Source organism: Nipponia nippon, unplaced genomic scaffold (assembly GCF_047370975.1).
Source record: "Nipponia nippon isolate SJK-2023a ecotype South Korea unplaced genomic scaffold, ASM4737097v1 scaffold_4, whole genome shotgun sequence".
NCBI classification, from domain to species: Eukaryota; Metazoa; Chordata; class Aves; order Pelecaniformes; family Threskiornithidae; genus Nipponia; species Nipponia nippon.
Genome location: NW_028262358.1, coordinates 53,571,672 through 53,588,192, shown reverse-complemented (window position 1 = coordinate 53,588,192; position 16,521 = coordinate 53,571,672). Strand labels below are relative to the sequence as shown.

General features: G+C 43.3%; 1 protein-coding gene across 3 annotated transcripts in view; it reads right to left on the bottom strand.

Moving 5' to 3' along the window:
- Positions 1-1,198: 1,198 nt before the first annotated feature.
- The window catches only part of GRM1 (glutamate metabotropic receptor 1), a 195,024-nt gene continuing 179,701 nt past the window's right edge, over positions 1,199-16,521 (bottom strand). Inside the window, exons 9-10 of one of the 3 annotated variants that reach the window (XM_087776113.1) lie at positions 15,800-15,884; positions 4,778-4,909 (exon numbers count right to left, since the gene is read on the bottom strand). In XM_087776113.1, coding sequence (XP_087632239.1) covers positions 15,824-15,884 — 61 coding nt within the window. In that variant the 3' untranslated portion in view covers positions 4,778-4,909; positions 15,800-15,823. Of the gene's footprint in view, positions 4,945-15,799; positions 15,885-16,521 lie in introns of all 3 variants that reach the window. The other 2 variants (XM_087776110.1, XM_087776109.1) reach the window with 2 other exon arrangements.

Genomic DNA, 16,521 nt, shown 5'->3' with positions numbered 1-16,521 from the left:
TTCTCAGATGTTACCATCATACTTATTCCCATGTTCATTGTACAACGTATCCCCAAATGCCACATGCGACTGCTGAGACATGCAGTGGGCTCAGGAGCAGATGCTGTGGGCTCGGTCCCACAAACAGTAACTGGTTGCAGGAATGGTGCTGGCAGCAAGGCTGCACTGCGTGCTCTGGAGGGGAGTAACTGCTGTGCTGCCCTGCGGATATTTCTGTAATTGAGTCCACCTGATCAGCAGAACCTTTACTAAGACATAGGTTACCTAGACTTTAACTGAAAAAGAAAAAAGAAGGGGGGGGAAAAAAAAAGAAAGAAAAACCGCTACAAGCAAAGAGACCAAACTTCTGGCACTTACCTCTGAATGTAATATCATTCTCTGTATGCCAGCAGCGCAGTAGCTGTAGGTGGACTGACTCCTCAGATGTGGGCTCTTGCAAGGCCAGATCCAAACCAAGAAGCCACTAGAAACAAGCCTATTCACAAGCGTAAAGAGAAAAAGAGCTAGATTTTCTATGTTTAGCACCACTTGGGTCTGAAAATCTCAGCAGAGCTCCAGAAAAAACATTTATATTCCCATCTTACTGCGCCCCTAGCTGAGGCACGCAGCAGTTCAGCAGTTACCAAAAAGCCAGAGTGTGTGTGAGTTGCAGAGCAGGAGTCAAGAGTCCCAGTACTTTGCTCTATACAGAGGCAGTAAAGGAAGGAGGCACAAGATGCCTGGGATGGATCAATGCCTATCACTTATAGCTGTCAAGAAAGCATATTTGAGTTTCCCTGATGGGAGAAACTGACATCTCAGAGTCAAACATATGGAGTTTTTCCAGCGAAGGACTGGTGTTTCCCTCTGTCCTTGGGAAGCAAAATTTCCTGTCATCTCCCATTGAATTCTCTCCTACAACATGTCAGCTCAAATGCATACCTACGGTGCTCCTGATTTTTACTAGGAAGCCAAAAAGCTGGGGTTTGTTTTCTAAATAAAAATCCTCCAGCTCTGCACCATCTCACCTACATGCCACAATCTAATCAATACCTACCTCCATTTGAGCATCCCACCATCTCTCACACACGATGCTGAATAGCCCTGGAACAATTAATTACTAGACATGGCTATTTTCTACTGAGGAAGCAAAAATTATCAATCTTGGCATTCTATTTTTAAATAATAAATAGAAAATATTTATTTTACAGCATTTTCAAGATCATTTTGACAAAAAGGCAGTTTTCATCAAGCATTTGACAGACCAAAAGAAAGAACTTTTACAGGAAGTTTCATAGCTTATACAACTACATACACAAGGTGAGTTCTTGCTTTTTAGATATATTTACGTATGTGTATGTTTCCAGTTTTAACAATTACAAACTAAAAGCTAATATATTGAATTTCAAGAAAACTCCTACTCATGATATAATTACATTGCAGTAATAAAATCAGTGCTTAATATGTTCAAAACAGACAGATATGAAAACAATATAGTACCTTGCCACATTGCCGCCTCCCCATCCATACGAATCTGTTACGTTTCTTTTTCTTATCTATCGCATTTCTTCAAAAACCGGCTTCCTAGTACTAGCTCTGTGCAACAGAGCAACATATGTTTGTGGAAACAGCACAACAAATCTTATACTAAGATTATAAGAACATAGAATTCATTGCCAGTGTGGTGATCAGCAAAGAAAATATGGCATTTTTCTCATTGCTTTAATGAGTAACTAGCACTAAAAAAAAGATACAACAAAAAATATCCCCCTAAAAGCCCCAAGCAGACAAAAATCAACCAACTGACCCTCAGATGTCTTCAGCTGATTATAGGGAGATCAATCTACTGACAAAGACATACCCATGTCTTTGGGCAAAGTCATTTCATGCTTTCCACATCAGGACGATGATAGCAATTGGCCACTAGTCATGCTGAAAGGAGCAAACATCGTGAAAAGAGGATGAGGAAAAAAGGCTCTACCTGCTTTTGAGCACCAGCCAAACCTTCCAATACCACTACTATATAGTAAGATCAAAACTATGAGATTTGGATCTTCAGAGAACTGATGACTAGCAGCAGGACTTCTTAAAATTCAAGTGAAAAGAGAGAAAAAGTGTAGAAATATGCTGAATTCAGAAAAACCCTGATAGAATATTCACAGGAAGCAAGGTTAAAACCAGGTTTTGCAACTCTATTAGCATGAAGAGATTCCTTAAAAATATCTTTGGAAATAAAGTGCAGAACTGTGGGACAGATCCTCAGCTAAATTCAACAGCACAATCAAAGTTCATAGCCGCTAAAATCCTGTCCTGTATACGTATAACACGCACATTTATAAATAGGGTAATAATAAGTATAATTAAGTTCAAGCCACAGCAATTGGACCTGGACTTTGAACATGCCAGCCATTAGGGAGCTTTGGATTAGGCCCACCTCTAGGAAACACATGAAGGATAGAGGAGGAGGAATGAATGACAGAACTACAGCTGCCTAGGAGTGACCTTTAAGATACAAGATTGTATATTAAATAGAAGAAGTGAAAGCATATGGAAAGAACACGCAACTAAACATCACAAAGAGATTAAAAGAATTGTTTATAACAAACCCTGGGAATTTACGCACACATTAAGCACTGATGAAATTTCCTGTCTGGACATGATTTTATTTTAAATTGTGTGAAGAAACAAAATAATTTAATTACTTTTCCTGTCTCGCCTTTATACTGGCATGTGCAAGATTTCTAAAACAGACTTTTTTTCTTTTTGTGTTTTCTTTTTTTTGTTAACCACACTTGCTGCAAATGTAAAATAACAAGTTCTCAATGCACCGGTTATTAATACCATATGCCTACTTCATAAAGTATCTGCAAAATAAAGCACCCTATTATAAGGGTAACAACTGTCTCTGCTTGTACATGAAAAAAAAAGTGTTAGCACAGCATACAAACCTCCAAAGATCTATCGAATATTTGTAACAATGAGATATAAAACATGATTTAAACATAAAAATATTCATAGTATATACGACAGTCTTCCAGTGGTTGTTATTGGACATTACGCTTCACACATACCATACACACGCATACAGAAACACAAACGTACGCTCACTCTTTTGCTTCGAGACTGACTCTATAACCCCCAGTATGGCATTGCCTTTCTTTCAGAGTAATAGTTGTTGCTCTAAGTATACAGCTATTTTCCAATGTATTTGATTCCAAAGAAACACAAAGGAATGGTGTAATCACATGGCAAATATGTTGTATTATGAAAAGTTAGTCAATAAATATTGTTCTGCTACAGGAAATGTTGTGTAACAGTTTAGCCACATGGTTTGCAATCTTATACAAAAGGGCAGTTTTTCTAAGTCTTTATCATATTACAAGTACTACAGCAAGGGCTTTCTTCAGAAACCTCTTGAGTCTTAACTTCATCATATTTCTCGCTCTGTTCACAATCAATGTTAAAAAAATCCCAGATCCCCCAAAAAGCAGCCTAGTATGAAGAACAAACTGTTCAGACAAAAGTCAGTAAGAGCCACGTGCGTTCACATTAGCTCAGCTCCTCTCCCCCAAACACATTACGCAGTTATACCACCTATAGAAACCAGGAAAAAAATATTTATGCATATAAGTCTCATATACAAGTAGCTTCGTTCCTCCTCACCACACTCCACCCTTCCAGCACCTGGGTGTGTTGCTTCCGTAGCAGACAGACAGCAGTCACAAGATGTGCTAATGACTTCTCCAGGTCACACTTCCCAGAGTCCTTTTCAAGCATTGCCAAGAGAAGGTGTGACTTAAGTGTGAATATTTTTGTTTTCCTGTGTGTTTATTCTTTTTTTTTGCTATAGAAGTTGTCTCTTGGGTTTGTGCTTTGTTGTGGTTTCCTACCATTTTCTCAAAGTACAATATTTTTATTTTTAACAGCTAGAGAATTTTGAGCCCTCAGAATGGATTTTTTTTTCTTTTTCTTTCCTTTTATTTATTCAAGTGCAGGATGAAGTTTTTGCCCTGTCATATGTGACTTTGTTCTCCGCTCTCTCTCCCCCCAGCCCTGGGAGACTTGTCTCCCCAAGACCTCCCAGCGGGCAGCTGCCAAAGTCCTTCTCATCTTGTCTCTTGCAGCGTCTACAGGGTGGATGAGCTTTGCTTATAATCCCTCAGGATCACAGAGGCATAGGTCACATCTGGGGGGGTGCAGAGCACCGACTCCGAGACAGGGGAGCTGGGCATGGAGCTGCCCGAAGCCACCGAATCCCGGAAAGGGGACGGGGGCGTCAGCGCCGGAGAGTCTTCCAGAGTCAGTTTGCTGGTCGCTGGCTCCTCGTCCTCCTCCTCTGGGTTCTTCTCGTAGACGTATCCCTGAATGAGCTTCAGCTTCTCACTCTCCGCTTCCTCAGCTGGGGGAGACAGGGGCTCCTCGCTGAAGGCGGCCACCTGGAGGGGCGGCAGGGGCAGCTGCTGCGGCGGGGGGAGCTGGTAGGGGGGCCGCACGCCGTTCCCCGAGCCGGGCGTGGGGAGGACGGCGTTGAAGTCGGGGATGCCGGTGGCAAACTTGTTGACCACTCCTTGCAGCTGGTCCATGAGAGACCGTGGCTGCAGGGGCAGTGTCTTGGGGGGTTGCTCGGGCAAGAAGAGTTGGGTGTCCTCTGCCGTGGCCTGCAGTGGGGGGGTCGTCGCCACCCGCCTGTGCACCACCATGGAGGGGCTGCCGGGCTGGTTGAGGCGAACGGGCTCTCTATCTTCTTCCTCCACCACATTGTACAGAGTCTTACTGCTGATGTCGGTAAAGGTCAGGCTCTTGCTTTGGCCGTGGTAGCTTTTAGTGAGGGGTTTGATCACCGCTGTCTGATTGCACCCTGTCTCCTGGCTCTTCACATGCACTGAGAGTCTGTGCCACATGTGTTCCCCCTTGGGAGCTTGTCTTCCACCTGGTTCAGACCATGACACAGACTTTCCATTAGAACTATGAATAAAATAAAGATGGGTTTATTTGCATTTACATTATGCAGACACGGGCAGTATAACAAACAATCCTACAAAAATACTGACTGCTTTGCCTCATTAATAAGCCTCCCCCCTCCAGTTCTTCGTGTCCTCCCAGAAGTACTACAGAAGGAAACAACAGTGTCTTTCAACAGCAGCAATTACTGCGATTTTCATCCAAAGGCAATTACTCCTTGCTAGTTACCCACCCCACGGCCACCCTGGAAAGCAGAGCCCACGGGAAGGGTGCTGGGAGGGCCGGGGGTGTTTTGAGGACTCTAGCTGTATCATTTTGTATCTAGGTTTGCTCACCCCACCTTGCACAGGGAAGAAAAAAAAGGGGAAAAAACTCCCAGGAAGAGCTTTAATTAAGCCTAATTTATAGCTTATAGGAAACATTTCCAAAGTGTTGGAAGAAAAACAACCCACAGCCTTAGCCTTTAGCATCCTGGGTAGAGAGAGGAATTGTTACTAACCCCTCCTTTCCGTTTTAATTCCCTGCCCCCCCTTTGCATTTCGGAACAGATTAGCTATTACAGAAATGAAGGACTCACAGGGCCTCCAGCAGGCGGGAGGCAAACACACTTCTTCCCAAGCGACTATTATTTACAAACCAGGATAAAATGCTGGGATTGAAAGCAGTTGGTTTGTGTGGGTGGAGGAACAAGCAGCGACACGAACATGGCGAGTTGAACCCTCCAGTATGCGGGCTGGATCCCATAAAAACCCTGGGGTGTTTGGCTGAGTGAGAACCTGAGGGTCAGGTCTGTCCCTGAGGAACTGCAGTGAGGTTTTTTGCATTTCTGTGTACCTTTGCAGGGAGCAGCACTCAAAGCAGAGAGATCTCTCATTAGCAGCTGGTGGGAGAGGGAGCTGAGCAGTACATAAGAGGACCAAGCAATTGTTTAATTGCAGGTCAGGCACTAGAGGTAATTTACAAATTATAATATACATCACCTGGGTGGAAACCAGAGACTGGCGAGAAATTCTGAGATGATTTATGCGAAGCAGCCTTATCTCAGGGTTTCATCCCTCAGGGGGCAGAAGTGAACAAAGGATTAAATTTCTGCCCCTGTGACTGCAGTGCAGGTGGGAGGCAATCTAGGTGGGAGGCTGGCACAGCAGCGTTGCCTCCTGCTACGGCACACACCAGTGGAGATCGCTTCCCCTACATACAGCCTGCAATATTGTTCTGAGTATTTTGCTTTTCCTTGCTCGGACTCCTGCGCTTCTCTTTTCCAGGGAGTAAATAATTACCACTTCAATTTTGCAAAAAAATAATATTGACTGACTTTGTGATAGCTGGAAGAAACTGGTACACTACAGATAATGTTTTAAATCTGGCAAAACGGAAAAGAACTGTACATGACAATGTGGCACTTTTCTGCTGAGCAGTAAATATTCCTGGAGAAAAAAAGAATTTGAGATGGATCCAAGCTGGGAAGTTCATCTCCAACTCCAGACTCCAAACACTGGACCTGCGACTCACCACCTCTGTGGGAACGGGCTCACAAGAACAGGCCAATCTAAAAAATTCGTAACTCTCCAAAGCATGTAGTTGGTAGGACCTGGAGCTGGTTAGATTTAGAGCTTTAACCTAGAGGAAAAAAAAGCCAAGTTCCCAGCTGAAGAATGAAACCTCTATATTATAGTGATCAATGAAAAGATAAGAATGAAGGTTTAGAAGCATTCCTGTTTTGATCAAAATGAGCTGTGGGATGTCATTTTTTTTTGAAGTGCTATAGAGATAAGCAAATGAATGTAACTGTTGGGCGTCAAAGATTTTTAAAGTAATGTTTTAACATACCAAGATCTACAAACTCTTCACACAGAAACACACTTTGTCTGCTTTGACTTCAAAACAAGTCTCTTCTTGTAGAGAGGAAAACAAGTCAAGTGCTCTCATATTGTATTTTGCTGATTCTATAGCTTACAAATACTGCAAAGGGCTTTTCTGAAAAAAACATGATGATCATCTGCTGTCTCTTATGTTAAGTCCACTTCTGCATCATTTACTTCTTCATATCTAGCTCTGGTGCGTCATCTCACTTTTTGAATCCCTCCTCATACCATCTGTTTAGTCTCTGTCTCATTTTGTTCCCAAGATTTTGTATTTTACATCAAAGGCAAGCACTGCTATTTTAAGGAACTCACTACCTCTGTCTTCAGATCCTCCTATTCAGTTCATTTTCCTCCCCCTCACTCTCAAATTTTGTTCTTCTGACTTCTTTCTTCTGTAGCACTCTCCATAACGTACTTAATCGAGCCCAAGTCAACGGCCGTACTTAAATCGAACTGCACTGGGGCTGCAATACCCAAATGTGAACAAACTGCTTAATCAGGATTTGTCTGTTACCAACTTGCTCTACGGGGAAAGCTGGTGCTGCCCGAGCACCTTGCCTCCGCTTGCCAGGCCTTACTGCTCATGACTCCAATGGCCTTGTGACAAACAGCTTTAGAGAGCCGTGCTGGCCCTCCGTGGGGTCAATCTGCTGATTTCCACTGGGAAATCTCTCTTTTCTCTTACTGTTCTCCTCAGTCTCTCGTTCCAGCTCTTTCCTCGCTGTGTCCGTGCACCGTTAGCCTGTCAATGAGTCATGTTTGAGACGGAGTCACAGGCTGTCATAGAAATACCTGGGCTTTGTCTTGCTGGACAGCTGGTAGGGAGTCACACCGAGATTGACACATTCAGGCAGAATTAACAATTAAAATGCAAGAAAAATGCTTGTTATCCTGGAACAAAGACCAGCCACCTTGAATGGCATTAATCAACATTTAGACAAAAAGTGAAGATGGGGCTGGAAAAGCTCAGACCTGAACTAGGAGTCAACTCACTTGTGCAAAGCAATGATGACAATCCTGACTGTATGTGGGATGCACGGTCACCATTCGCTAAGTGATTGTCACCTTCTTTTCTGAAGGAAGCATCCGTGGGAGAAAGTGAAGATCAAAATAATCTGCCTGGTATAATGGGAGAAGGGATGATTTTTCCATATGAAGGCAGGAGAGGGCAGCAAGCCAGATCACAGCTGGGGTATTGAAAACGTGGTGTTCAATTGCGCAGTGATGAGGTGGGACTAACTGTTGTTTTCTTGCTTTTATCAATAGGACTATTACCCATTTCTTGTCCATCATGCATTTATTTGCCTTTCCTAACTTTCTCTTTCCTTTATACAATTTCCCATAGGATTCAGATTTCACACTTACTGCCTAGAAGTGAACTCCTTGGAGTCTCAAGGGATCTTAAGGTTTGCAGTTGTGTATACCCAGTGTAACACTCTAAGTACTACTTATTCAAGTTCTTGCATCTAGCCTAAATGTTCAGACAGGTTCTTGGATATTCTATCAACACGTAAGATGGGCTTGCTTTTGCTTTATAGGCAAGGACATACATTGAATTTAGCTGCTGTTTCTCAGTTTTCACCACAGCTTTGTCTAGGTTTTTTGTATTTTGAGGGAACAGACATAAGTATATTTCCTGTGTGAATTTTTATTAGTTCCATGAGCAGATCTGTCACTATTTTTGGTAATTCAGAGTGTTATTTTTAATACAGGCATCGATCTTTACAATGTACTCTCTGCATGACTCTGGGGCAGTCATTTTCAGATGCTTTCAGCTAATGATTCTAGACACTAAACAAAAGAACTGATGTACCCAAATCTGAGACTGTGGTCCAAAATACCCCTGCCCAGCCATTTCTTACCTGAGGGCATGCCTACGTCTTGTTAGATGGCTCACTGTTCACTGTTCAATCTCCATCTGCCCAAAATCCCCCTCTGTCTTGTGACTAGGACTGCCCCAGACTCAAGTCCAGTCACAGGCCAAGAACAGAGTCCTGCTCCTGCCAGTGCCTGGGGGATCTGACCTTGTTGGCTTCCTTGGAGCAATGTTGAGTCTGAGCACCTCACAACAGGTGGTTCCTCCCCACACAGCAGGGTCCTGAAGATGTCTTACTTTAGACATTGGATAGCAAAGGTTTCTTTACATCTTAGAGACTGAATGGTCCTGAGGTGGAAGATGATTGCCCCATTTCTGAGAGCCAGTGGTCTAAAGTAATCTAGTCTGTGCAACTCCCTGATCTTCTCCCCAGTGAAGCTATAGCCTGAGACCCAGAGCATAGAGAATCAGATAAACTTTCAGTCGTGTGTGCCTGAACCTTTGTCTTTTTTGCCTTGAACATTTTATGCATAACAATCCCTAACTGATACCACATAAAATGGTTAAACAGAGTGATATTCCCAGGGTGCTCTGATGAGGTTAACTTTAGGAACAGACATATCGGGAAATGGTTCCTCATCTGATGTAGGGCTTGTCACTGCCAGAGTGAAACAGCTGGAGATGCAGTCAGGCAAAGTGCTTGATAAAGAGCCCTTCCAGTTAAAAAGGAAGGGACATTCCTTGATCTGTTAGAGGTCATCCCCTATTTCATCCCTTTAGGATGCCAGAGTTGTGGTCTGTTATCTTCTCTAAGTGGCCATGAGCTGAGGGAGCATCTTAAGCTTGCTTAGACGAGGGATACAGTCATTTGGGCCAGGCCTGGTGGTGTTAGACAAGATTCAGGGCACAGATTTATGTTGTTTTTTTTTAAAGTAGCAATGACAGTTAACCAGTGGAAGAGGTTATAGGAGAAGTGATATATGTTCCCTTTCTTTCATTGTCAGACTGATGCTTTGGCCAAACCTACCTCCTTGTAGTCACTACATTAACTGAAATGCCACAGCCAGTAGGAAGCATTGGGATAACCTAGTGGTCTCTTCTATAAGGCTAAAATTTTATGAATGAACATTAAATGCAACCTGAGAAGGGGCTATCAACTCTGTTATCAACAAAAATTAGGTCCAAACCCAACCCTGAACTATCTTATCAGCAACCAGACGAGGTCAGTGTCGGGGTACTGCCCAGTCAACAAATGATGCTCCCACCTTCGCAGAGCGGAGCACTGTTACTGGCCACCTGACAACTCTGCTCCAGAAAGCAGCCTGCACAGGGCTGTCTCTTACCCAGAGATGGCCAGCCTTCAGAGACAGCGGGAAAGCAGAGCAAAAGCAAGGCCCCATCAAAAAGCTGTGCGTTGGACAAAACCTTTCTCAGACCAAACAGCAGTTGCTGCTGGACGCCTTCCTAGGGAAGCCAGCAGAGGAATTTCTGCCCTGCCCACAGAAAGGCAGTTAGCCATCCACAAGCTTTCTCCAACCCTGCAATCACGTAGGAAGCGGTAATAAGCCTGAGCAAAGCTCTGTCCTGCTGCGGCCTCACCGTTCCCAGGACCCAAGCTAACAAGCTTAAAATTTAAGGTTAGTACCTGCACTGAAGCACATTGCAGCTGCTTTGCGGTATCCCCAAGGCCTCTTCCATTATTGCCTCTATTTCAGTAAGGCCACTGGGGCATGAAATTTGATTAAGGGAGTGAACGGGTTTTAATCCAGGGTAGTGATACCTCCCCGTGCTAAACAGGACCCTCCTCTCTGAGCTGCAGCAGTCAGTCAGCCCTGCCGCTCATTAGCAGAGCAAGCTGTGCTGGTTAGCGTGTTCCTGCATGCCTGATTTTTGGCGCATTGCTTCTAGGGACTCCTGTCTTTTACTAACCCAGGTTTAACCTCTCTGTGGCTCACCCAAAAGTGAGGGAGCCATCATTGACCACAGTGTCTATCTGGTGTATGCTCGGGTTTTTTGCCTGATAAGCATCAGTTATTATCACCTGAAAGAAAAAAAGAATCACAAACCAACTTCAGCCTTCGTCCATCTACACTGTAATCTCTATCTCAGTGATAAGAGGACCTTGCAACAGTTCTCACAGTGGGACTCCAATGCTTTCTGTGGTGCTGTATAATTAGAGTAAAGTTTAACCTCCCACTGGTGTTTCTGGAAATTGAAATTACTGAACTAACTTTTCCGTGTTGCTCCCCTCCCTTTTCTTTAGGACAAAATTGCCTTGGGCATGGGACACGATGTTCTATGTAAATTAGAGAGCTGCTTTAAATATGTGATGGAAACTGCTACACAAAATACAGGAAAACATAACACTGACAGGCTGTCTCACAGGGGCAGAACCTGATCAGACTTGGGGTTGTTGTGTGTGAGCACAAGCCCAGAGCCACCTTTCCAACCCTTCGTCTTGCCACTGGCATATGTCAACTAAATCTAACCTAGTTATTTCCTTCATTAGTTATTCAGCTGCAAAAGTTAAACATTACTTTGATCTGAGCTACACATAGGCTTTCTAATGTACATCGACCCTATTGATAACTGATTTTTTCCTGATTTTTTCTTTTTTAAAATTGAAATGTTAATAGTATACAGACTGTAATGTGGATGCAGTAGCTATGTCTAGCCTGAATATGTTGTGATGTGATCCTGGTTCCCATCCACATGGTCCCCAGGTTGGGGTCAGACCCCTGGGGCAGGATCAGAGGGTGCCAGCCCCACCAGCCTCTATGCTCTGGTCACCCAGACGGGGAAAGCAGGAGCCAGGAGTGGGGACTGACACTTTACGCTCACGCTACCATGGAACTGAGTTGCTGCTAGGCTCATATCTGGTTCCAGGGCAGGGAAGCACTGCCAAATCCAGCAGTTGAGATATAGCCAAATATCCCTAAACAAATAGATTTATTCGCTTTGGGACTTCACAATTACGTATATGTACATAGGCACTTTTATACAACTTTAAATCTGGGGCGCAGGGGGCGAGAGAGTGGCTCTCTGCAATGCTTCAACGTAGTTGAAGTCCTACAACTTTAGTATCACAGATCTTACTTACCTAGCTGAACAAAGGTATGAGAATATTACACTGATAATGTCTATAAAGGGCTGACTACTAATTATAGCTACTAGTATTAATTTTTAGTCTCATCTGAAATATGGAAGCTATGTCACATTTCAGTCATCCATCTAATTATTAGTGAAGAAACTTTTGGTTCAACAGTGTGTTTTGTTATAACAAACGGATTAAAAATAAGTTACTACAAATAATTTGGAAAATATATTTGCAGAGTTTGCAAACTGCTTGTGATCCATTGGCTTGGACATTATGAAAGTGTCCTCAAAAGTGCAAAGCAGTGTTGCAGCTCACAAACTCTTCATTAAGTATTTTGAAAAAAATAGCAAATAGCTAATAACGTGTTTCTTGGAGAAAACAACTCGCTCTAATGGATAATACAAAGTTCATTATAATAGTTTGTCCCAAATAGCAGGCAAATTCTTCCAGTGTTCAAGAAATGAAGATCAGAAACCTGCAAATTAAAGTGAAATTAAAAAGTGCTCTTACTAGTGAAAAAATTTTGAATCTGTTTATTTTGTTGTCATGAATAAGTAAACCCCACCAAAAATTCAGAGTGAATACATCCTACTGGATCACCTTTGTCATTTTTTTTAAGTATTTTAAAGATCGTGCACAGAAAAAGCATGGTGTAAATCATCATAGATCCTCTGATATCAATGGAGAAGCACATTTGTGTTGTCTGAAGATGTCTCTCATGCTGCACATTCGAATAAATGTATATGACAGTGCAGCCAATGACAATACCTGAACTGAAGCATTTATTCAGACAGGCTCAAAAAGGAGCACAGCTAATAGAACCTGAAAACTGAAAATTACCATGTGCTGAGCAAAGGGACCTGGAAAGCTTAGGAACACGGGAAGAAAATGATAGAATGAAATTAATTTAGGAAAAGTGTGGGTGGGTGCAACTAAGACAAAATAGTGTGTAGGGCTGGAAAGCTGTGAAGATCAACAACCTTCAAAAAACATTGCATCAAAAGAAATACCATCGAAAAAGATCTCGAGCTCCTGTTGAATAAGAAACACTAATTAATGACTTTTGAATATAATAAAGCCACAAAAATAGCCCATGAATTCTGTGTTTCCCACTCAAAAGCACCACACCATGGTACAGAGATTAGAAGGTCTTTCCTATGAATGTAGCTTGATAGTAATTAAGACAGTTGGAGGTTTGTCCTTGCTTTCTGTAATCCTCTGTGGTTCTGATGGAAAATGATTTGGGGCACCACGTTTTTTACTAGAAAGATATTGACAAACTGGAAGCTGCATACAGAACAGCAACAAAAAAAACATTGGGGACAGAGAAGAGAGTGTGTGAGAGAAAGCTAAGATAGCTGAATATATTCAGTTTGATTTCAAACATCCGAAAGGCATTAGCGCCGAGCCTAGAAGGTATTTCACATAGCGTACAGATGCACAACTGAGAGCCCTAGCTGAAACTACAAAAGGGAAAAATTATGCTGAAAATCCAGAATATTTCCTAGTCAATAGCTGTATCAGAGCAGGAATAAATTCCTAATGAACTGGTAAAAGCCTGTTGCTCTGCATACTTGCTGCCAAAAAGTGTGCAGCCCTTGCAGAGGCAGCAGTCAATGAGGTCTTTCTCCCCCTATAACTTGCCAGATTCTCTGGTATACTTGAGAATTAAACAAAGTCCCAACAGTTTAAACAGCGCTGGAAGAGCCATCAGACTTGCCTTAACATGCCAGCACTCTGAGTGCAAACTTAACCCAGTTGCCACAGGAAGCTTAGTCATGAGGCCCCTTGTTTGTAATACACAGCTCTCCCTAATATGCTGTAGGAGATAAAGCAGCTACTAAAGCCTGCGGGTTTTCTGGGTGTATCTGAAAGTTTCCATGGTAACAAATGTGCAGCTTCAGAAGAAAAGAGCCCTGAAACTCAAAGGTGATGTTTCTGAGTTTTTTTAATATGATAATAAATTTTTATTATTCTATGTTTTCATGATTCTACATTTTTGGCCATCTCCAGGATCACACGGAGAATGGAGATCAACATTAGCACAATAACTGGCGCTACGTATTGTGTATATCAAAACACAAGAGAGTCTCTAGTCCCTACATTTATTTGCTTGTAACTGGAAGGCGAGGGAAACCATAGCACCAGTGGTGATTTCTAGCATCTTGGGGTGGCAAAGCAGGGCTTCCTCAGAAAAATCCAGACTCTCAAACTGCTGCAGTTCTGGTGACTGAGACTCAGGCATGAGGCCAGGCAGTGGTGATGGGCATCTGGTGATATGAGGGACACGTGGCTACTGCTCAGCCTGCGCTGCGTGGCCACAGGGAGATGAGGCAGCCGGTCACGGATGGGGGACGTGCCCTTCCCTGGGCCGCAGTGCAGCACTGTCGGGGCTCTGAAAGCATCAGCCCTGGCTGGAGGGAAAGGGAAGCCTGAGGGGCAGGGGCGGGGGGAGAAGCCAAAACAGCAAGCTTCATGCTCAGCAGGTCTGAAAAGCTCCGCTGCTTTTTAAAGCCTTTCTTATCTCTGCAGCTGCCACAAGCATTTGAAGTCCCATTGACTGGTTGGAGTCCCACCAGAGGTGTTTTTCAGGAGCTCATGTGGATGATGATTTTTTTTTCCAAACTGAAAAAAAAATCCCAAGCATCATCATGCAAAAAGCAGGAGGTTCAGCCTTCCCCGTGCTCAGGAGTTTTACAGCTTGTTCCCATGCTTTTTGAATATAATCTGTTGTTGCATTCGCCTTTCTTTGCCTTGTACTGGTATGCCTGTGTTGGACTCCCATTTCATCAGCCTTTCCAGACAGACAATTGGCGATCTGTCCCCTGGGAATCTGCAGCACTTGCTTCAGATCAGAAAAGAAGGGCATATTGTTGTCAGACTGGAAGCTAATAACAAAATGTTTGTACTGCTCCTTACACTGGCTTTGTAAAGTTTGTCTTTAAGGGTGGCAAAGCTGGCTGCTGCACAGGCCCTGTAAAACCATCACTACTGCTCCAAATATGTGAGACATCGTCTGTATTTCTTCTGATCTGCAAATCAGAGGGGCAGATTTGATTGAATTAACATCATTGCTACCTGTCCACAAATAGCATAGGCTGTCAGAGGCATATACAGAGCTAGAATGCTTTGTCGCTGATTAGAGGAGCTGAACAGCATCTCTGGCGGTACAGAGACGGCGCTGCTCAAAATGCTGTGTCAGTGGATCACAGGCAGCTTTCCACCTAGTCACTGCACAACCTTCCCTGGGGCAGGGAGCAGGACTGTTTCACATCTGCAGTGTATCAGACGGAAACGAGCATAAATCTGTCCTGGAAGAAATGAGGCGAGACCTTTCTGTTTCTGCAACAGCTAGCGTGTTTTCTCCACCAGGTTTGTGTTTGCTCAGAGAGGGCAGTATTTGCACTTGTTTCTGAAGAGCTGAACTTTGCTATTGTTCACTGAGTAGAGAATGTGCAGAATCTGAACATCTTTCAGAAGCTGTAACAGGAAAACTTTCTCTGTACTGTTTTAAAGATACTTTAGGGTTCCTAGGCCAGATTCTGCTGGTTTTATTTACGTGCACCTGCTCATGATTTCCCTGTTCTGCAAATCCCACCAAACCAGTGTTTGTTGTGTTCCCTCTGCTGGCTCTGCAGCAGCAGTTCGCTAAAAAGCACAGTTAGCAGGAGCTGTGCACAGCAAAGGCATCTTGCCGTGAGACAGCCACTAGGTTGTTGTTTAAAGCACGCAGGATAATCTCATCTCCATGCAAAACTGTAAAAAAGAAAAAAAGTGTTGGCTAAATGGAAAAAGAAGATAAAATTAGTACAAAAAAAAGATGTATTTGCAATGTTGCAGTCATTTACAAATAAAACTGAAGGCTTTTAAAAAAAAAGTAAAAGCTGCAAAAAAATTATTCAGTGTCCTCTTCATCACATCTGGACAATCAGATTAAGGCATTGTGCAAAACAGGGGACATAAGCAAATTTCCCATCTTTAATGTCATGCACCACATTTGTCCCATCATTAGACATGATAAACCAATGAGAAAGAGAAAGCAAGGGGTAGAACCACTCTTGGTCATGCAGCTTCTCTTACACATTCACTGCAGTGTGGGATTTTTCAAAGCTGCACATGTGCCGACGGACACTGGCTGGTGGGCGAGAACTCTGGCTGCCTCTTCCTGAAGATTGAAAAGAAAAAGACACCCAGTGAGTGGTTATACACATGTGCACACATGGTGGCTATACCACTCAATAGGGTGCCTATCCCTGACCTACGCCTAGTGGCCACTGCGGGCTTTCCCGTTTTTTCTCCTCTTGCTCATTGGGCTGGTCACCTCCACTTGCACACAGTTTTCTCCTCGGCTGCAGCACGGTGTTGTTTAAAATAGGTTCTCATGGTGTTTGTCCCTGCTTCCTCTGCTGAGCCCCGATGCACTTTACATACCAGATGGCAAGGGCAGCTGTGCATTTAGCTGTCAGAGGGACTTCTCCCCTGGTATTCTCAATGCAGGGTGAAATGATGAGAAAGGAGCATCTGCCTTTCGCATCTTATTTACAAAAGCATCACCAAAAGTTTTTGTTGGTGGAGTTTGTAATATATACTCAGCTGCTGCTTTTTCTCTGTGCCTCTTATTCCCATAATCTGCTTTTCTAAATGTTGCCCTTCTTTTACTTTTTAGCTTTAGCTGAATAGTCGCTAGCTTTCATTATATGTGATTTCACTGTATGTGCTTCTGTTTTCTCATGGAAATGTTGGCCTTATTGAGGTAGACACAAAATTAAGAGTCTCCTAGATGCTCTGTCTGCAATGGTAGT